The sequence below is a fragment of the Borostomias antarcticus genome (assembly GCF_949987555.1).
Source record: "Borostomias antarcticus genome assembly, chromosome: 11".
NCBI classification, from domain to species: domain Eukaryota; kingdom Metazoa; phylum Chordata; class Actinopteri; order Stomiiformes; family Stomiidae; genus Borostomias; species Borostomias antarcticus.
The window spans coordinates 10,995,051-11,017,582 of NC_140244.1; the positions used below are offsets into that span (position 1 = coordinate 10,995,051).

A 22,532-nucleotide genomic window follows, 5' to 3' on the forward strand; every position below is an offset into this window, starting at 1 on the left:
TAGCAGCAAAATACTGAACTTCTGCAATTCGTTTTGGTTTTTATTAATTGTTATTCTTTTCTCGGGTGCAGCAACGTTAATAGGTTTGTGTTGAGTTAGACTAGGACGGAAGTATCACTAAATGTTTGGTTGTTTCAAACAGCGGCATGTCAGTTCAGTTAGCATAACGTAATAGAGTTTTTTTTTTTTTTTCGGAGAAGTTTGGAACCTAACGTAGACCAGCACTAACCTTTGTCGGCAAATTAACTTCAGCTAACGTAAGCTATCTAACGTTAGTACATTCGTTTTTAGTTTAATTTATGTGAACCTCTTAGTATAGTATTATTTGATAGCGTTAACTTAATTACTCTATAAATGTCGAAACTGTAGCCAGCTAACTACATCCCAGATTTGAGCAAGCATAGCTAACCAGCTAATCATTACCGTACCGTTAAGCTAGCATAGCTAGCTAGTTCCTTCCTGAGCTGCTGCCTGGCCAACGCCTTTTTCTTCTCCTGTCGCTTCCTCGCAGCTCATCTTTGTGAAAATGTGTCGTAGCCAGCGTCAATGAGCTGGATCAAATGGACAGTCCAGGCACCATCTAAATGCACGGTTTTTTTTTCCGACATACTGCTTAATAACAAACTTGTGTGCGCAAATGTGTAGGTGACTGTTAGTTAGCTCGATTAGAATGCAATTAATATCGCTGAGAAGACAATAGCTAAGCTAGCTAACGTTACTGTAACGTTACATCCAGCAGAATCGATTTTTCCAGGCGTGTGAAAAGCGAAATTGTTTTAACGTTAGGTAAAGCCGTATTACAGTGTTGTTCGGTACTTTTTTGGATTGGAGATGGGTTGCACACTCAGCGCCGAGGACAAGGCTGCCATGGAGAGGAGTAAAATGATAGATCGCAACCTACGAGAAGCTGGCGACAAGGCTTTAAGTGAAGTCAAACTGTTGCTCCTCGGTGAGTCGAAAACCTAGTATGTTTATTTCAGGAGTTCTAAATGTAGGCTATCACTCCCATATAAGCCAGATCACCACACACCAGGCTGTGGTTCTCGTGGAGTATGCCTCCGTTCCAAACAGAAAACTGGGGGCCTATCGTGCGTGGGATGGCAGCCTGTCTGATAGAAGTTGTTGATCCATCTCTCTCCTTTCATGTCGCTCTCACTGTCTACCTCTAGGTGCTGGCGAGTCTGGGAAGAGTACAATTGTCAAGCAGATTAAGTGAGTATACTTTACAAGTAAACGCCTTACTGTGTAGGTGTGTATTCACGTAAAATGAAATATTTCCAAAAGGATTTCCAACAACTGCTTATCCCAGACACTGATATAACAGAGAGGCCAACTTTTCTGTTGACCCAAATATGAATGTCTTAAAGGTTTGCCTTTACGGGGCACCCAGGACACCCAGATCACTACAACATGTGAAATGCCGCCCTTTCTCCCCCAGGATCATCCACGAGGACGGCTACTCCCAGGAGGAGTGCAGCCAGTACAGGGTGGTTGTCTACAGCAACACCATCCAGTCCATCATCGCCATCATCCGGGCCATGGGCCGGCTGGCCATAGACTTCCAGGACGCGGCGCGATCAGTGAGTTTACGTCCGGCGCCGCTTCTTTATGGCGCATGTTACGCTTGCGGTTAACCTACCAGGCAGTGTAATAATCTCACTATGTCAACTAGTTATAAGATGATACCTTACTTTGTGCCTTATAACTGACCAGAGTGTATCTTCTATGCGTTGCGACAGTCAATGCTTATTATGTAATAATAACTCACAGTACTGGGACACATATGCTTCAGCCTAGCATAACACAGTACTACACTTGACACAGCATTGTAGGATAATTCCCTGTTGGTGCATAGCCAGCACCAGGGTTACAAGGGGGTGGAACATTTCCAGAAAGTTACCCTGATAACATTGGCTTGGGAATTTTGCCCCTCCAAGAAACAGAGCTGGAGTATTTTCATGACTCGGCAGCTGTGTATTCGCTATATCTTAATTTCTTCTTTCGTTGATTGTTTTCGAATCTCCTTAAGTTATTTGTGTCTGAATTAAATACCGTGTCTGATGTATGAGTGGATGAGCAATCGGCTCCCACTATTGGTCGGACAGCATCATGCATGCACAGGGCATGCTCCGTTCACATGACCGTCAGACAGATGTTGACACAGAGCATCCTTCTTGGTCACTTGTTTGACCACATGCCATCGTGATCTAGGTAAATTGTTAGTAATGGTATAAAAGAGTGATGATGATATAATCAACGTTTTAATAATTATTAGGTAATAATGTGACCTAGTTGTCATTGCTTGCTGCTGATGTTGTAGCTAACCTTAGCAAGCATTTATGGTTTCGTTAGCAAACTAACAACACTTGCCTTTGCTCATAGGTGAAGGTTTGAAACTGATCTGGAACAGTATGTGTCATATATGTACACATTACCATACAATTCTCATAATTATTTATAGAAAGTTTCCTCCTTTGAAAATCGCCAGAATTTTGCCCTCCTAGCCAGCAGTGTTCAAGGTTCAAGGTGGTTTATTTGCCATACATACAGACTCATTGTTGAAGTCTCTGGGTGGTGTAGTGTACAGGCGGTCTGTTCCCTGGCTCAGTGTTCCTTCATGATAATGAGAGCAGGAATGTATGATGATTACCACTGCTGACCACTACTGTGCTTTGTTTCCAGGACGACGCCCGTCAGCTTTTTGCCTTGGCCAGCTCTGCGGAGGAAGGGGTCATGACCCCTGACCTGGCCGGGGTCATCCGGAGGCTGTGGCAGGACGGGGGTGTCCAGACGTGCTTCAGCAGGTCCAGAGAGTACCAGCTCAACGACTCGGCCTCCTAGTAAGAGCAGTGTTCGGCTGTTGACCTCTCTAAATGCGTAGGGGGTGTGTGCTGTGACCCAGAGAAGCATAAGCACAAGCCGTTTGTCGGTTGTACTTCTGTTGAGATGTGAGGGCGTAGGTATCCTCTCCAGTGAACAAGCTAAGAGTGTTGTGACACCGTGAGGCTCCCAAAAGCCAAGGAGATACAATGAAGAGACTCTTCTTGCCTGAAGAGTACCTCTGCAGTACGGGGTTGTGGATGCTTTCCTCCTCCATGTTCACACTGAACCTCGTGATGAAGACTGGCTAACCAGGCCTTTAAAAAAGGATTAGGTAGTTGAAATAAACTATATATAAACAAATAATAAATAAATAAAGTGAACAAGAGCACCGAATGTAGCTTCAGCTAGAGGAATCTCAGGTTACACAGATGTGAATAGGCCATAGTATAGGCTAGTATGTTATAATAATTCGGAAACGTAGGTAGTAGCCTATAAACACATCACTTCTCTGAGTGCTGGGTTAAGAAATAGTCATAATGAAAAGGAATAGAACCCTCACACTCATATGCTCCAGACTAAACTTTATTATTTTGACAACATTTCGATTGTCTGCTCTTCATCACATTAATTTGGCCTGACGGCGTGTGTGGAGCGTATGAGTTTGCGGGGCACATTCCTTATCTTTATTATAATCTGCTGGAAGGGATCGCTTAGTGTGGCAGGTGCCGGCTGTGGATTAGTGTTTAGTGAAGAATTCTACATGGATTAGTGTGTAGTATAGAATGCTACATCTCCACATGGGTATGGTCCCTGGAGACTCATAACGTCTCACTGACTCATGCCAGGATATGAGGAGTGCTGTGCTACTTTGGCAGTGCTGTTACAACATACTGCTTAAGCAAGACAGTTACAGACAAGGAGAGGCTCTAGGCCTTGAGGGCAAAAACAAGTTGTCATGCAAGTCTGGCTTTGTTTTAGAAACATAACAGTTTGTGTCTTAAAGCATATGAGACAGACAACTTCTAAATTCTAATAATGTAAGCTGTAACCACTAAATTGATCTGTTTTAGGAGTTAGTTTCTCTATAAATCCAGTTCATTTAGGGTTCATCTTCACGCTTCTTTGTGGATAACGGATTATTGCCGGCAAGTCTCGACAAGTCATCTGTTCTCTGATGGCAACAGAAAATCTCTGGCAGAATGTGTTGAGAAAATGTCCATACTACTGTACCTTCCGAGGTGGTGCAGGATAGGTCTGAGGATACATTACATTACAGTACATTACAATACATTACAGTACATTACGTTACAGTACATAGGTCTGAGGATACACCTCACTGTGACAGCAACTGTCGCGCCGAAGTCTCTGTTTCCATGAAAGCGCATGGCTGCACCTGCAGGCTGGGCAGTGCCAATGCAAACTGAGCGGCACAGAGCTCAGCATGCAAACATAAACAAATGCAGCATATTCCAGGAAATACTACAAGTACAGACGGTGCATAGAGGCCTTTAGTCATCCAGCTGTACTGTAACTCCACATACTTTTAAGTGAGTCTACTTTTGCTCCATTCTCCTCCTCTCAGCTACCTGAATGACCTGGACAGGATATCCCAGCAGAACTACGTCCCCACTCAGCAGGACGTCCTGAGGACCAGAGTGAAGACCACAGGCATCGTGGAGACACACTTCCCATTCAAAGACCTGTACTTCAAGTGAGACCTCACACAACAGAACAGATCTTGAGGCACTTAAGTTGTTCCAGTTCCTCTAATGCAACTAGTTGAAAACTCTACTTTGGGAACTATAAGACCCCCCCACACACACGCACGCACACACAAACACTCCTTTTTCCGGTCTGAAGACTCATTGGTCCATGACACAATAAAGGACTTTTATTCTAATAAGTGGTTCAGATTACCTTCAGTTTTGACTCCTATTTCTCTCTCTCTCTCTCTCTCTCTCTCTCTCTCTCTCTGTCTGTCTCTTTTTCTCTCATTTCCTCATCTCTCGCTCTCTTTCATTTCCTCATATCCCTCTGTCTCATTTCCTCATCTCTCTCCTTCTCTCTGCCTGTTCCTCTGTGCAGGATGTTCGATGTGGGCGGCCAGCGCTCTGAGAGGAAGAAGTGGATCCACTGTTTCGAGGGCGTCACGGCCATCATCTTCTGCGTGGCGCTGAGTGACTACGACCTGGTGCTGGCTGAAGATGAGGAGATGGTGAGCTGGATAGACAGGCCTCAAACACCCATGATGATGAGAAGATGGTACTAAGCTGGATAGGCCACAAACAGAACGGGATAGGCCTCAAACACCCATGCAGGCTGGAGCGTCATTAATTGATTTACAGCTAAGAGTTTGACCTGTCCGTGTGACCATACCCTTTTCAACATTAACATTTTAAGGGGTACAATAAAGTTAAGGTATTGTAAAACAATATATAGTATTCCTCCACAGTAAGAGTGGGTTTTTGAGACGAGTCACTAGTGTAGTGAGTTACGTTCACAGAGCCAAGTCTTTTGAGACAGGATAAGTGTGACCATTAGCGTAGAGATTAGTGTATATGGATGGACTCGCCGTGCTCTGACCTCCCCTCAGAACCGCGTGCACAAGAGCATGAAGCTGTTTGACCTCTGACCTCTCCCCAGAACCGCATGCACACAGGGACGGCACTACACCGGGGCTAGGCGGGGCTATAGCCCCGTCACAAATCTGCTTAGCCCCGGTTAAGCCCCCACAAACATTTGGGTATATTTTAAGTAAAAGTTCATAATCAGCCATTCTCTCTTCATAATCAGGTCCCATGGTTGCGTGCTCGTGCTACAGGTAGCCTACCCTGCGATTTACATGTGCGTGGTGGGGTCTGGTCTGGCTATGCCTACGAGCCTAACAGCTCGCCTCGCCAGACGATTCGCGCTGATGTGTGCTCGTATGTTAGCCAGTCGTTCATAATGGATCGTTTTGTAATTCGAAAGAAAAGAGACTGAAGTCTAGACGAGGGGGACATGTTACATGTTCTTGTTGGCATGTTGAATATTAGCAATCAGTCAGCTGAAAACCCCGCTCGGATGTTTTCGCTGTATGTATTATTAGGTCTAGATCGAATAAATATCACACGTTCAAGCAAGTTCTTTGATTTAATTGTTTGCATCTATAGGCGTAGGAACCGGGGGGGGGATGTGTCGGTGTACGGGCGGGTGGAGAAAAAAAGTAGCCCCTCCTTAGCCCCTGGAGAGAAAAAATCCTGGCGCCGTCCATGCATGCACGAGAGCATGAAGCTGTTTGACCTCTGACCTCTCCCCAGAACCGCATGCACGAGAGCATGAAGCTGTTTGACTCCATCTGCAACAACAAGTGGTTCACGAGCACCTCCATCATCCTGTTCCTCAACAAGAAGGACCTGTTTGAGGACAAGATCCAGAAGAGCCCCCTCACCATCTGCTACCCAGAGTACTCAGGTAGCTCTCAGCTGACCGGAGTAGTGGAGGCAAAAAGATGTTGGCCGTTACGATTGGATAGCGGAGGTTATGGGCTGCATAGTTAAAACTAATCAGTAAAATACAGTATACTATAACTGTAATAAAAGTATCTGTGACAGTTGGGTGTTTTGACTCTTGTGTGGAGAGTTATTCAGGTCTTAATTGTTTGTTGAGATGAGGTCAAAGTTCATACTTAAACTGTTAGAAATGGTAACCTTGACCTAAATTATTGTTCTCTCATATACATTTTGTTATATATTGATGAATATGTATTCAATTCTGCTCCTATATATTCTAGGTGAAAACACGTACAAGGATGCTTCGGTGTACATCCAGTGCCAGTTTGAAGACATGAACAAGAGGAAGGACACAAAGGAGATCTACACCCACTTCACCTGTGCCACCGACACCAAGAACGTACAGTTCGTCTTCGACGCCGTCACCGACGTCATCATCAAGAACAACCTGAATGAGGTGGGCCTGTACTGAGACCTCCACCACATCCGTCATCAGGGGTCTGTAATACCATCCTATGCATTTGCATGTACAGTACTAGTCGGTCATTGCCAATTCGACTCTCCAGATCTGTGGTGGGTCGTTGGGTTGAGTCCAGTATCAGAGCTGTAGAGGTTATGCTGTAGAAAGAGGTTGGGGTCAAGCCTTACGCGGTTACCAAGACATCTGATGAATCCTTGAATATTTCAAGACAAGATTGTACATAGGGCGCTTTTGCATTTTAATTGTCTATATATGACTGTCATGGATTTCATTGGTCTGGACTGACTTTTAATGTGGAATTGACTTGTGTTTCATTAAGACTTAAAGCCTCTTTCTTCTGACCTTTTGCCATTGCCATTGTTGCCATTGCCATTCTTTTTCAAAACTAGCACTTTCCAGGCGTTCTTACTTTTCTGTCAGGGTTACCAAAGGTATTACCAACATTTCAAAGGTGAATTTATTACACATCAATATTAGGTATCCAAGACGTAATTAGTTTTATAATACCCATCATTGATGTGGAACTTAAGTATCTGTCCAGTGTTAATAATGTAATTTTATTGTGCTGAACTTTGATTCTTTGAATTCACCAAATGCCACTTTGATCTCAGATTGTTACACAACATAGTATTACTAGTGTCCTTTTGTAATTCAGATTTCAGATGTCATTGGATTATGTTAAAAAACAAAGGTGATAAGGTGAACAATACCAGTTTTATCATAGCTCAGTACAACAAAAAATAACATCAAGCAATCTTTCAGCTTCATACTGCTCAAAATATATATTTTTTCTTTCATGAAATTGGTTTATTTTTACTACTGTGGATATAACATAAAAAGTGATGTTTGCTGATAGAAAAAAAATCTTTCACCTTTAAAGATTGTATACTGTACTTTAAATATTATATACTGTACTTGCCTTGAATCATTGAATGTTGCCTACTTTCCTGGGATAGTGTTTGTATGTAACTATTATGTATAGAAATAAGCATTTTGCTAAAGACTGTGGCCTTATTGATTACAAAGGTTTTTAATGGAAAAGTTGATCCTTTCTAAGTTTATCAATTTGCCATTTGGACATTACAGTTGTGTGTTATATAACAACACCATGGATGCTCCTTTTTTAAAATAAAACCATCAGACAAATGTTTTGTTTGTACAGAACAATAATTACATTGCAGTACTGTATGTGACATCACCCTCTGATGAGAACCAAGAATACTCACAAAGTTTCTATCATTTTATTGAAATGTCTAATCTTTCACAAGACAAGACAGAGTTACAGGTTTGTAAATAGACAAAATGAAATATACAGAACATCGCTAAATTTGCCATTGATGGATGTACAGTATTTGAGTATTAGTATATAAAGTCCGCTATTCTACTATTGTACAAGGTATTTACAAAATACATGTCTAATTAGTGGAGAGAAATTTTCGATAAAGTCCAGTTTGGGCCTGGGTATCTGAACTCACATATTCAAATTAGCTAAGTGGAAAAAAAATCTATAAGCTGCATTACGGGAAGTGCAGAACAATTGGCATATTCAAACGAACAATATTTGCTTTTTTATTTTATATTTCTACATAAAAACAGAAAATGATAGGGCAAGAGCAATGTTATTGTACAGGATATGGGTTTGGCCTTGATGCTGGACCACCTCAAAATGTTTCCTCTCATACATTTATTGAGTTCATGGGCAACCTTGGACATGTTTTCTTCAACTCAAATGAACAAAGCCAGGAATAACCCAGAATATCTATGACACTAACTGGACCAGACAGCCTATTTTCCCTGTGCTGTCATTGTCATTCTCCACATGTCCTTCTAACAGTCCTTATCCACACTGCGTCCAGCAGGAGTTGCCATCTCAGCTCGGTTGTTTGGATGTGGTTGTCAATCCCTTTGGAGTTTTGCCGGGGACGTGTATCCTAATAGGTGCTTTTGTAACTCATGTAAAACAAACAGCCGGCGAGTGACTGCTGGTGATTCTACAGCGCTTGAATCCAAGTGAAGGGACCTGAAGAGAAGAACGTCTGTGAGGGAGAAAGAAGAGATATTCACAATCAGAATCAGATTATTATTGTTGGAATTTGCTTTCGGACGTAGTGAATAACATTGAGACAACATTGGACAGGGTGCAGGGATGAGCCAGGACAGTGCAGAGACAGGACAGTGCAAAGGGCCGAGTACAAAATGGTAGTGAAAAAAAAAAACAAGCTAAGAGAGAAGAACAATATACAAAAGTAGTGCAGTCAGTGTGTATACAGTGAGTATGCAGAGTGTAATGTGTAAGTGAATGTGTGTATGTGTGTGCGGCGTGATGTGCGAGTGTGGTGTGTCCTACACATACAGAACATTGAGGTCATGTGCAAGTGTCTATAGACAGTGTCTCTCAGTGGTGGTGGTGGGTGAGGGGGGGTATTCGGTTCTCTGCGTCCCATTCTGGAACAGTATTAGAACATAAACGCAGACAGATGACCCACTTCCATGTCCAGCTGCTCAGAATAGGCCGCAGTCTTTCAGGTTCACTTTGATGATTTCTGTCACGGCGCCGAACACGACCCCAGTGTCTTTGGTGTTGGTGGCGCAGGTCATGTGGGAGTAGATCTCTTTCACACCCCTCTTCCTGTTCAGCTCTAAAAACTGAGACTTGATGTAGGCGGCGGCGTCATCGTAAGAGTTTGAACCTTGAAGATGGAAAAGTGACAAATTATAAAGTGTCTTTGTCATTCTAGCTGAAGACGCTGGAATGAGATTTTAGTGCCTGTTTAGTTTAAGACCTACCTTTATAGTCTGGGAAACAGACACTGAGGTTGACCTTCTTGATCTTCTCCTCAAAGAGATCCTTCTTGTTGAGGAAGAGTACAATGGAAGTGGTGGCAAAGAACCTGTGATTGCAGATGCTGTTGAACAAGTACAGACTCTCGTGCATTCGGTTCTGTGGAGAAGGGGAGCAGGAAGGCTGATGAGCATTATTGAACAGTTTATACATGAGCGGCCCCACCTTCAACAGCTCAGGCTGCTCACACGGCCATGTCCCTGAGAGACCAGAGTTCAGAGAGTTCACCAAACCCACCACCTCGTCGTCCTCCACCAGCACCATGTCGTAAGCACTGAGGGCGACGCAGAAGATGACGCAGCTCACGCCGTCGAAACAATGGATCCACTTCTTCCTCTCCGGCCGCTGGCCGCCCACATCGAACATCCTGCACGGGGAGAGAGCGATGAATAGGCTTCGGAACCAGTCGCAAGATGGGTCCCAACGGGCCAATCACATGGAAGTTCATCGACCTCAGGCCAAATGCGTTGCACTGTTAAAGAAAGAGGAATATTATCTCCTGTGCGAATGTACCTCACTTACAGGCTGGTCTCTTACCTGAAGTGCAGCTCTCTGCAGCAGAACTGTTCCTCAATGACACCAGTGGTCTTGACTCGAGAATGGAGCACATCCTGCTCACTGGGCAGGAAGTCCGGCCTTGTTATTCTGTCCAACTCCGAGAGGTAGCTGTTGAGGGGAAGCTCATGTTTAGTAGACTCACCATGCCGCAGAGTCTATGGAGCGCATAGAATGACATGCACGTGGCGCTGGCCTTGGCGTTCACTCACTAAGTGGCAGAGTCGTTGAGCTGGTATTCAGCGGCTCTCTCCAAGCTGGCCTGGACGCCAGAGTCTTTCCACAACCTTTGGATGACGTCGGCCAGCTCTGAGGGCATGGTGCCCTCCACCGTGGAGTTTGAAAGGGTCTGCAACTTCTGGGCATCTGCCTGTACCAGGACAACAACCACCAGTTAACCTCCGTCATGACTGCTTAAAACGTCCTTTTTTCCTTGTTTACTAAACATTCTACTTACATACAGTATATATATATATATATATATATATATATATATATATATATATATATATATATAAATATTTATTTATTTATTTATTTATTTTTATTTAAAGGTCAGGTTATTAGCCAAGTATAGCCTATGGTTCACACATATACACATGTGTGAACCATAGGCAATACTTGGCTAATAAACTGACCTTGAAATAAAAAAATAAAAAAAAAATATATATATACTGTATGTAAGTAGAATGTAGTACATGGTTATATACTGTACACTCCTTTCTTGGATAATAGCATACGCTGTTGTAGACGACACACTGTAGGACAGGGTGCAGGACAGGACATGACAGATTAAGTTTCTGTTGATTCTATAGTCATGTAATAGGATCACTGACTGATTGATTCTATAGTAATGTAATAGGATCACTGACTGGAAACACTCCTGTTTTATCAACATGATGAATCTATTTGTATGGGGTTGGGTCATTGCATTGTGTTGGTGGGTTGCTACTGGCTAGTGACACTGTGGACTACTCACAGCTGCAGCCGGCGAGCCGAAGCCAATTCCCAGCATCTTCATGCCCCTGATGATGGCCAGAGCAGACTGGAGGATGTTGCCAAAGATGATCGCCCTGAACGCCAGTTGTTCTTCTTTGGAATAACCTCCTTGATAAAGAATTCTACCCAATGCAAATAGAAAGAGGTTTGCGATAGATAGATAGATAGATAGATAGATAGATAGATACATAGATAGATAGATAGATAGATAGATACATAGATAGATAGATAGATAGATAGATAGAGAGTTTGAGATAGATAGATAGATAGATAGATAGATAGATAGATAGATAGATAGATAGATAGATAGATAGATAGATAGATAGATAGATAGATGGATAGATAGATAGATAGATAGATAGATACTTTATTGATCCCCAGGGGAAGATTGTTGTGCTGTGTGTGTGTGTGTGTGTGTGTGTGTGTGTGTGTGCATGTGTGCGTGTGTGTGTTGTCATACTCACTTCATCTGCTTTACAATGGTGCTCTTCCCAGACTCGCCAGCACCTGTTTGAACAAAAGAGACACCAGGTTACAACTACATCACCACCAAGCAGGTTACAACTACATCACCACCAAGCAGGTTACAACTACATCACCACCAAGCAGATTACAACTACATCACCACCAAGCAGGTTACACTACATCACCACCAAGCAGGTTACAACTACATCACCACCAAGCAGGTTACAACTACATCACCACCAAGCAGGTTACAACTACATCACCACCAACCAGGCTACAACTACATCACCACCAAGCAGGTCACAACTACATCACCACCAAGCAGGTTACAACTACATCACCACCAAGCAGATTACAACTACATCACCACCAAGCAGGTGACAACTACATCACCACCAAGCAGGTCACAACTACATCACCACCAAGCAGGTTACAACTACATCACCACCAAGCAGGTTACAACTACATCACCACCAAGCAGGTTACAACTACATCACCACCAAGCAGGTTACACTACATCACCACCAAGCAGGTTACAACTACATCACCACCAAGCAGGTTACAACTACATCACCACCAAGCAGGTTACAACTACATCACCACCAAGCAGGTTACAACTACATCACCACCAAGCAGGTTACAATTACATCACCACCAACCAGGTTACACTTGAAACTGTGAGTATTGTATGTATCCGTATTTCAGCTTAGAACCTGAAGATGGCGCCACACAGCAGAAAAAGAAGCTTACCAACTTCAAAATCAGAATTTGTTTTATTGCCATTGTAGTTTTTCAACATACTAGGAATTGTCTTTCGGGCATAGTGCATAACATGGAGACAACATTGGTCAGGGTGCAGGGACGAGACAGGACAGTGCAAAGAGCAAGTACAAAATACTAGAGGAAAATAAGAAAAGATAAAAATAATATACATTGTCATTGTCTATTTCCGCGATGTATTAATATTTAACCAAAACAGACCCTGCAAGGCTAGTCCTGTTAAAAGCTGCAGTTTTATTCCACAAGTCCAGTTCCAGATGGGAGCCAAACTACTCCAATATGCCTGCCTTCTGTGACCAGACCCTTCTATCAACTTCAATCTGTCTTCAAAGTATTGAAGTCAAGTTGAACTACAGTAGATGAAGCCACAATGATTTCAACCCTCAGTGATTGTGTAGCTTGCTCCAGTACATTTACTCAACCAGTGTGAACAATGAACCCTTTGATGTACTGCAGCCTCTGTCCCAGTTTGTAATTGATTCCTGTAATTGATCCTTAAGAGCTTTTGTTCCAGTGGTCCTTGATACTGTATCTCAGATAGTTGACTTCTCAACTTATTCTCAACTCTTATATTGGCTCTGGTGATCATAGGCCATCTTATTACTTGCTTCAAGATGCTTCCTGTATTAGTCCCAACAAGGACGTCTTTCTGTTCAGCACATTTGATTTGATTAATTAAGTCATCCTCTTGGCTAATTAGCCTCGGCACCTGAGCTGTATAGATTTAGCTACTGGCAGGGCAAGTCGGTGATGCAACATGATGTCAGATCAATTAGCCAGGGAGTCTAAAGTGACAGGAAGGAAAGTATAATAGGGTTACCGCGATCCTGTGGGAAAAGCTGACAAAACCCTACCTTTGAACTCCAACAACAATATTTTTACTCAGACGCCATGGACATAGTGCAATGTCACCCCCGCCCCCCCCCCACCAAGATTGACACAGATGTGTTTATGTGTTCATAAAAGACTGTCTAGAGGGAAACATGATGTGATTGGCTGTGGAGACAACAAAGGTCCCTGCTAATCCCCTCAATGCATGCAAGATGGTAGCCTGCTCTTTGGAAGCAATTTGGGGTTCAGTGTCTTGCCCAAAGACACTTCGACATGTGGACAGGAGGAGCCGGGATTCGAACCACCGACTCTACAATCATTGGATGATCTGCTCTACCTCCTGAGCCACAGCCTCAAGGCTAAACAGGGGTCAGAGTCAAACTGTCTGGAGACTGACAAGCCTAAGGGTTGTCAAAACTTTGGATCTTGTAGTTTTACATCAATCTTCAATCTAAGAGCCATTAAACACATATTTCCACGCAAAATAATGCATAACACTTGCATGCACATTAACATGTTAGTAAGTTGTGGGCTACATTTTTTTTTTTTTTTAAGTTCTTATCTGCTTATCCTGTCAGCTTTGATAAGAACATTATTTCTGACATTCCATTCTGCCCTAATGTATTAGTTGTATTATTATTTATTTGCAACAGCTACTGGAACCAGTTTGATCTGTTTCTGTGTTATTTTCTGTGATTGATGATCATCTCAGTTTCCAGGTAAGTGGAGCAATCAGTCAGTCAGTCTTGGGCTTATCTCCTCTACTGTAAGCCACTTTCAATGGGATGTGCTTATCTGTTAGCATCCTGGCCTTGTTACTGTGACTGTCTCAATAAAGCCAAAAGCATAAATACTGTGTGTCAATGCAGAGCATCAGTGCAGTAGGAAATCATATTACAGTTCCCTTTTTAACTGGGACACTTTATTGTGCCACACACCTCGCAGATGTGTGTTGGGATTATTGGTTCCTGTTCCTGATTGGTTAATTGGTTTAGTCGGTGTTGAGCACACTGTTTCAGTATTGGTTACCATGATATCCACCAAAGATTAGGAGTGAGCCATAGACAGGAACGTCTGATTAAGTGTATTCTAACTAGGGATGAATGGAAATCTATCTCAGTGATTTGTTTAACTATTGCACTGTCCTGTCTCGTCCCTGCACCCTGTCCAATGTTGTCTCCATGTTTTGCACCACTGACCGAAACAAATTCCTAGTATGTTGTAAACATGGCAATAAACGTTTCTGATTCTGAAGAAACCAAGTAACTACTGTATGTCCTATCATATCAGACTTCATGTTCCAACCAAAGTTCTGTGGAAATATTGTCTCCTGTCTAACTCCAATGCCCTGTAAGTTCTTACACGTTTTACAATATGTAATATTAAAATATGTAACCTCTCCTTCAGCTTTTACAAAATAAAAACACAATGACACATCCACCTCACATCCTCACCTTCAGACGACACATCCACCTCACATCCTCACCTTCAGACGACACATCCACCTCACTTCCTCACCTTCAGACGACACATCCACCTCACATCCTCACCTTCAGACGACACATCCACCTCAAGGAGGTACTGTAACCACCTTCAGCTTACTCTGCACTAATTATCAGGTTTCTAAGAATCAAGGCCTTGCAACAATAAGCATCTATTTAAGATCAGCCGGCTCCTTTTACACACAATACTATATTTAGCACCAGTTGGAGACCTCCATCTTTCTCAGGCTCTGGAGATCGCCGAGCTCTCTCGCCCCGCAGCTCCTTACCCAGCAGGCCGTGCTTTCGCCTTCCCTGCGGCTCCTTACCCAGCAGGCCCTGCAACTCCTTACCCAGCAGCAGCAGCTTGACCGTCCTGGAGTCCTGGCCTGCGTCCTGCTGCAGCTCTTGGGACTTCCTGTCTTCTGCACTTCCTCCGGCTCCCATCGTGATCTTCAGGATGTTCCTCGCTCCTTCCAATCAAGATCCTCAGTTGGTACGGACCGCAGGGCCGCCCGTTCCCGGCGTCTGTGGGCTGGACTAGAGCTAGAGGGACAGCGAAGAGTGGTGACTGGAGTGGTGAGGGGGGGGGGCGGGGCAGAGCTGGCTCCTCGCCTCAGCTGGTGGTCAGCAGTGGGTAGAGAAGGTCTCCAGAGACAAGGTACTCTGGCAGGCAGTCAGACGCTCTCTGCTGGCCAGCTAAGAGACACCGACCCCTCTGCACTGTCGGCTTTTCTCCCCTCCCTAATTCCCCCCTCCCCCCCCCCCCCACACACACCCAACGTTAAACCTGGCGTCTGGCTGTCAGGCAGGGCTTTTCCTGTCGTTCCCAATGGAGAGCATCACATCCCATTAGCCTGAGTCAGAGGGCAGGAGTGAAGGGTAAGAAAGGTAAACACCACAGGGCTTAAAACCCGAGGGACGGGGACCATCCGTCTGTTCAGAACGCTGCTTTATCCTGCGTTCTCCACCGGTTCTCCACAACTTCCCTGGTCATCTTTGGTCAGGCCCATGAAGTCAGCATTGAACCTGAACATAAACTTGCTCTTTTATAATAAACTACGGAGACAATACGTTTTCATTAGATTTGTGGTACAGCATTTGTCATGGACACTGACAAGTTAATGGACTACACTGCAACAAAAAACAAGTTAGAGCTGTGTTACAGCAAGACATTTATTTGACACTTTCTAGGTCTTAACGAGGAGGCCACATGGTCTGTAAGACCTTGGCTTTATTGCTTTACTGCTGAGGGCTTGACCACTCACCAAGGGACAGGTCCTGGCAGGGCCCAGTGACCAGGCGGCATCGTTCTTACCTCTCCTGGCCCCTCCCTTCCCGATTCTTACTGTCGGCATCAGATCTTGGGGTCAAAGGTCGTCCCACTGAGACAGTGAGTGTACATGTACCGCAGGCATGAATGGATCCTGGGTCAGCATCCAGACGTGCTGTAGCCCCCGTTGGTAAGGGTTCATCTTTATCGGTAGTGATCTCTGACCCGATGCAGAGCGGTGACCCCTGCGCCTGGGTCTGCTCTCTGCCCCCTGCGCCTGGGTCTGCCCTCTGCCAGGCTCTTCAGAAGTGCAGAGTTGTCATGATTATGTTCATTACCAAGCGGTCTCACATAATTTAGACTTTATCACATATCATGATGGACGAGGCTCTGGTTATACCTTCATAGAATCCATCCACATTGAAATGATATGAACAGTAAGAGACAGAGAGATTAGGTCTTCAGATCTAGTTTGGTGTCATAGCAAGAAGGCACTTAGCAGTGAAATTACCCCCCCGCCCTACACCTCACAGCCACTGTAATTGAAATACAATCTCAGTCCCTGTCTAATCCTGCTCCGCCAAGCTTGACTCCATCCTTCCTGCCGCATCTTGGACTGCTGATCTGTTGACAAGATTACCCAGAGGCGTCTGTTAAACCTTGGGCCACAGCTTACAGGCCAGCAGATGGCCACTTACTGTGAGAGGGGCACTGCTGGAGAGGAGATGGAGGGTGTGTGTGTGGGGTGGTGCGGAGAGATGGTGTGTGTGTGTGGGGGGGGGGTGCGGTCTGGAGGGGAGATGGAGGGTGTGTGTGTGGGTCTGGAGGGGAGAAAACTCTTGTTGATTCGGTATCATCATGGAGGTAGTTTACCATATGCACCCCCCGCATTTGCACACAGATGTTACAATTCAATTCAATTAAACTTTATTCCGGACTCATAGTCCATATAAAAACAAACAGTAGAAAAAACACACAATACAAAACATAGAAAATATTGGCCTCTAGGGGCTCTTGCACCAGTGTCTCACTGACATATAGGTGTCATACAGACGTCAACATGTAAAAGTTATCTGTGCAGCGCTATTTAACACGGCCCCTTTAAATATCCAATTGCTTTTTGATACGTCATCATAACAGTAATGAAATATTCCTTATCTGTTCCGTTCTGCTGACAAATTCATCCGTACAGAGGTGATAGCTAGGTAACGTTAGCTAATTATCGATAGACATCATGACGAAGACATCATGTAATCCGCTATCTTGTTTTAGTCACATCTCGTTACAGCAGTAATTGTTAGCTTGTACGTTAAATATTAGCTATTGACTTTGTATTGCTAACTTTTTTTAGATTTAGAAACTTGAACCTGCGCTTGTGAGAGACTTGTGTTCTTAACAGCTTACTTAGCTAACGTTAGCTAACTAAGTTAGCCAGATAACTATAATTATAATTATTCACAAGACCGACAAAACTTGCTCTGTGAGCTCAGATATATATATACGGGACGTCTGGCTTTGGAGGATAACTTTCCCTTTCTGTAGTCAAACCTTACCTCAGAGCAAACAGACATCGGCTCATCTTCATCAAACAAACATCAGCTCATCTTCATCAAATAAACATCAGCTCCTCTTCATCAAACATCAGCTCCTCTCGTCATGGCAGGTGGTGAGTGAACGACACAGCTCCAGACTCCAGACACATTTCACTGGCTACCAACATCCTATAAACACAATCATTCTTAGTCCCATAGCCTGCCTTTTAAGAAAATATCCACTAACGTTTAGTGTTGCTGTTGTAGAGAGTGTTCCCTGGAAGTTCCGTGTCAAGTTGCTACACATGTGAAACTGACCACCAACATTGCCCTCAAGCAGGATTGTAAAAACAAAAACGCATGCATCAGTCAGTCTCTAAACCCGTCTCAATAGATATATGTCAGTCACATTAAATTAGGAGTGGGTGTGATACCACCTGTCTGAAGTGTGGGACCATGGGGGTGCATTGGGTGCTAAGGAGGTTCAGCATAGAGGGGTGGTGGTGGTGGAGGGAAGAGAAGAGGAAGGAGAGTGGGTGGTTGAGATGTGTGGTTGGGCAAACACATCTGCTGAATTCCCTGTGCTTTGCAGAAAAAGGGGGAAAATCAGCAGCAGCCTGTGCTACAGTCTAATTTTAAACTTTAAAAGGGTGCAGGCAGGCAGACAGCTTGTCCAGTGAGACTGAGACAGATAGAGAAGCCTAGAGCCACAGAGGTACACGCAGGTCCAGTGAGACTGAGACAGATAGAGAAGCCTAGAGCCACAGAGGTACATGCAGGTCCAGTGAGACTGAGACAGATAGAGAAGCCTAGAGCCACAGAGGTACATGCAGGTCCAGTGAGACTGAGACAGATAGAGAAGCCTAGAGCCACAGAGGTACACGCAGGTCCAGTGAGACTGAGACAGATAGAGAAGCCTAGAGCCACAGAGGTACACGCAGCAGAAGGACTGTCAAGACAACATTCTCCTGATACTTTGGCTAAGGTAAAAAATTGTTTTGGCTGCCTGTCATTTTAAACTACCCCCCCCCCCATGAAAAAGTAGGCCTCTGTGTTCTAGCTATGAAACTGCACCTCAGGGAGAGCCAGAGAAGGAGGCGGGTGGGGGGGGGGGCTGGGTGCTCTGTCAGCAATGTCCATGTCTATCTTAGAATGATTTTCATGACCTTTGGTGTACCGTTCCATAAAATTCCGACATATTGTATCAACAAGGGTGATAATGTACTTGAACCTGAAAAAACCTGAACCTTTGATCAGTGTTGTGAAACTGAATGACTACAGATTTTCACAGAGGAATGTGTGGACTGGTGCACTGCCACCTTGGTGCACTAGATGGCACTAGATCTTTACTCTCCATTCTTCAACTAGCTTACCTCACTAACACTAGCCTGAGTTGCAGTGAGAACAAGATGATGTATAAACTGGTTAATTTTGTGTTGGACTTGGTTAGTTTTGGTGGTGTATTGTTTCATGTTTCAGGAAGAGTAGGCGACAGGCCTAATGCTAGCTAGCTATTTAGCATACTGAATGAAGAATGCTATTCTTTTTTGTTGCAATTCTTCACAGGCAGCTACTTGACATAATTGTCCCCCACCGGGTGAAATCGAGGGGAGGAAATATTCATTTGGTGCCTCCGTTAGTGTGTGTGGCATGCATGCTGTAGGCCTGCAGTGCGTTTGCACCTGGCACGTTCGTATGTGTGTGCCTCTATCACACAGTACCAGATCCCACCACTGGGGGCGCTCGCCGCAATTTATTTATTCCATTGCCAAGTACATTTTGCTTTATACATAACAAAAACTATGCTTTTGGTGCTTGTTCTCAGACCCTGTAGAATGCATTGATCCACTATTGCGCAGTAACCCTAAACTGACAGCAGAGGGAGGCAGAGACCGTGTTTAAAGAACGTACTCCTGAACGGAAACAAACTGTTGTGGACACATTTTAAACGAATAGTAGATTATCATTCCACCTTATTGCATGGCCTGTTTTCAGTTTTTCTATGTTTGTTTTTAAACATTGTATTTCTAGAATTACACAACTAATGAAAGCAGAGATGGGTTGTACCTACTGTAAGCTTAGGCGTACAAGCAATATGGTGGCACGTAAGCATAATCTTCTACCAACCCACCGTTCTCCACATATCATTTTTTTAAATTCAGCTATTGTATGCGGGCAGGGACGCATCATTCAGTTCAGGATAACTTGCCACAAGCACTATAAAAGTCTCTCCATTGTCTCTTCTGAGGCTTCCACAGGGGGAACGAAGGAGGAGTTTATTATACACCTACCCTCTGCCAATTGGCCACTACTACACACCTCCAAACAGCTCAAAACAAGGCTAGCTAGATTCTGTAGGCCGAGACAATCAAAGCAAGGCTAGCTAGATTCTGTAGGCCGAGACAATCAAAGCAAGGCTAGCTAGATTCTGTAGGCCGAGAAGAATCCAATGATGCGAGTTCCTGGGATGTTGTGCTCTGGCATCGCGTGGTCTAATCACACAGAGGTCAGAGTACAGGGCAGTAATTCAGCACCGGCCGACAAGCGTGTTGACAGGAGGAAGTTTGGAACACGCTTGTGCCAGCCTGCTTGCCTGGGCGCTCTGGCTCTGCTTGTCACATGTTATTTATAAATCCTGTCAGGCAGGCAGGCGTGGGGAATTTCATCCACCCCTCTAGAATCCAGCCTTGGCCTGGGCTGCCTGCCTGCCTGCATCCCCCAGAGAGACTTTGCGTTTAGGCAGATTGAGAGTTCACTGGTCCGCTTCAGGCATTCAACTGGGAGCTAGCTTTCCTCCACCACAACCTTTGGCTTTTTCAACTCTCGGCTCTCATCTGCATCCTCCATTTTGTTTTTCTGGTATAATCTTTTCATCAGATCTAGGTTTCTTTTATTGCTTTCTGTTGTTAGACAAATTAGGCTAAGTGTCCCGTACCGTTGGCCCGGCCTGGCCTGTTGGGCCTGTTGCTCAGCCGTAGTCAGCCTGCAGTGCTGTAGTTTGTGGGGTGTGTATCAGTGCTGTACTTTGTGGAGTGTCTTAGTGTTGTAGTTTGTGTTGTGTGTATCAGTGTTGTAGTTTGTGGGGTGTCTATCAGTGGTCTAGTTTGTGGGGTGTGTATCAGAGCTGTAGTTTGTGTGGTGTGTATCCGTGTTATAGTTTGGGGTGTCTGTAGTTTGTGCGGTGTCTTATCAGAGCTGTAGTTTGTGGGGTGTCTATCAGTGTTGTAGTGTGCGGGATGTCTATCAGTGTTAGAGTTTACGGGGTGTCTTATTGCAGTAGTTTGTGGGGTGTCTTATCAATGCTGTAGTTTTTGGGGTGTGTATTAGTACTGTAGTTTGCGGGGTGTGTATCAATGTTTAGTTTGTGGGGTGTCTATCAGTGCTGTAGTTTTTGGGGTGTCTTATTAGTGCTGTAGTTTATGGGGTGTCTTATTAGTGCTGTAGTTTATGGGGTGTGTATCAATGTTTAGTTTGTGGGGTGTCTATCAGTGCTGTGTGGGGTGTCTTATCAGTGTTGTAGTTTGTGGGGTGTGTCAGTGTTGTGGTTTGTGGGGTGTCTATCAGTGCTGTAGTTTGTGGGGTGTCAGTGTTGTAGTTTGTGGGGTGTCTTATCAGTGTTGTAGTTTGTGGGGTGTGTCAGTGTTGTAGTTTGTGGGGTGTCTTATCAGTGTTGTAGTTTGTGGGGTGTCTGTCATTGCTGTAGTTTGTGGGGCATCCATGTTGTAGTTTGTGGGGCATATTATCAGTGTTGTAGTTTGTGGGGTGTCTTATCAGTATTGTCGTTTCTGGGGTGTCTTATCAGTATTGTAGTTTATAGGGTGTATATCAGTGTCGTAGTTTGTGGGGTATCCGTGTTGTAGTTTGTGGGGTGTCTTATCAGTGGTGTACAGTAGTTTGTGGGGTGTCTTATCAGTGGTGTACAGTAGTTTGTGGGGTGTCTTATCAGTGGTGTACAGTAGTTTGTGGGGTGTCTTATCAGTGGTGTACAGTAGTTTGTGGGGTGTGTCAGTGTTGTAGTTTGTGGGGTGTCTTATCAGTGGTGTAGTTTGTGGGGTGTGTATCAGTGTTGTAGTTTGTGGGGTAACTATCAGTGGTGTAGTTTGTGGGGTGTGTATCAGTGTTGTAGTTTGTGGGGTAACTATCAGTGGTGTAGTGTGTGGGGTGTCTATCAGTGTTGTAGATTATGGGGTGTATATCAGGGTTGTAGTTTGTGGGATGTCTGACATTGCTGTAGTTTGTGGGGCATCCGTGTTGTAGTTTGTGGGGTGTGTATCTGTGTTGTAATTTGTGGGGTATGTATCTGTGTTGTAGTTTGTGGGGTGTGTATCAGTGTTGTAGTATGTAGGGTCTATCAGTGTTGTAGTTTGTGGGGCATCCCTGTGGTAGTCTGTGGGGTGTGTACCAGTGTTGTAGTTTGTGGGGTGTCTTATCAGTGTTGTAGTTTGTGGGGTGTGTATCTGTGCTGTAGTTTGTGGGGTGTGTCAGTGTTGTAGTTTGTAGGTTGTCCATCAGTGTTTTTTCAGTGTCTATCAGCGTTGTCGTTTGAGGGATGTCTATCAGTGTGTAGTTTGTGGGGTGTGTCAGTGTTGTAGTTTTTGGGGTGTCTTATCAGTGTTGTAGTTTTTGGGGTGTCTTATCAGTGCTGTAGTTTGTAGGGTGTATCAGTGTTGTGGTTTGTGGGGTGTGTATCAGTGCTGTAGTTTGTAGGGTGTATCAGTGTTGTGGTTTGCGGGGTGTGTATCGGTGCTGTAGTTTGTAGGGTGTGTCAGTGTTGTGGTTTGCGGGGTGTGTATCGGTGCTGTAGTTTGTAGGGTGTGTCAGTGTTGTGGTTTGTGGGGGGTGTATCGGTGCTGTAGTTTGTAGGGTGTGTCAGTGTTGTGGCTTGTGGGGTGTGTATCGGTGCTCCAGTTTGTAGGGTGTGTCAGTGTTGTGGCTTGTGGGGTGTGTATCGGTGCTGTAGTTTGTAGGGTGTGTCAGTG

The 22,532-nt window shown here is 44.4% G+C and overlaps 3 protein-coding genes across 3 annotated transcripts in view; 2 read left to right on the forward strand and 1 right to left on the reverse strand.

The window, feature by feature from the left end:
- Positions 1-7,924, forward strand: LOC311315246 (guanine nucleotide-binding protein G(i) subunit alpha-3-like). The gene is made up of 8 exons (XM_084445867.1): positions 1-949; positions 1,170-1,212; positions 1,439-1,580; positions 2,683-2,840; positions 4,406-4,534; positions 4,909-5,038; positions 6,123-6,276; positions 6,596-7,924. Exons 1-8 carry the CDS (start codon positions 832-834, stop codon positions 6,784-6,786), a joined length of 1,065 nt encoding a protein of 354 aa, XP_084301993.1. The 5' UTR covers positions 1-831; the 3' UTR covers positions 6,787-7,924.
- Positions 7,925-9,297: 1,373 nt separating this feature from the next.
- Positions 9,298-15,195, reverse strand: LOC311315033 (guanine nucleotide-binding protein G(t) subunit alpha-2-like; the record flags this gene model as incomplete). The annotated part of the gene is made up of 8 exons (XM_084445620.1): positions 9,298-9,485; positions 9,583-9,736; positions 9,875-10,004; positions 10,175-10,303; positions 10,405-10,562; positions 11,172-11,313; positions 11,656-11,698; positions 15,102-15,195. 8 exons carry the CDS (start codon positions 15,193-15,195, stop codon positions 9,298-9,300), a joined length of 1,038 nt encoding a protein of 345 aa, XP_084301746.1.
- A 2,051-nt stretch (positions 15,196-17,246) lies between these two features.
- Positions 17,247-22,532, forward strand: part of ampd2a (adenosine monophosphate deaminase 2a) — a 74,444-nt gene continuing 69,158 nt past the window's right edge. Inside the window, exon 1 of the mRNA XM_084445657.1 lies at positions 17,247-17,687. Coding sequence (XP_084301783.1) covers positions 17,678-17,687 — 10 coding nt within the window. The 5' untranslated portion in view covers positions 17,247-17,677. The remainder of the gene's footprint in view (positions 17,688-22,532) is intronic.

What these genes read in the sequence shown, in the direction of transcription:
- LOC311315246 (XM_084445867.1), top strand. Translation starts at nt 832, where the DNA reads ATGGGTTGCACACTCAGCGCCGAGGACAAGGCTGCCATGGAGAGGAGT. An exon ending in CTCAACGACTCGGCCTCCTA is followed by an intron (nt 2,841 to 4,405) that starts GTAAGAGCAGTG and finishes TCCTCCTCTCAG; the next exon opens with CTACCTGAATGACCTGGACA. An exon ending in TGGCTGAAGATGAGGAGATG is followed by an intron (nt 5,039 to 6,122) that starts GTGAGCTGGATA and finishes ACCTCTCCCCAG; the next exon opens with AACCGCATGCACGAGAGCAT.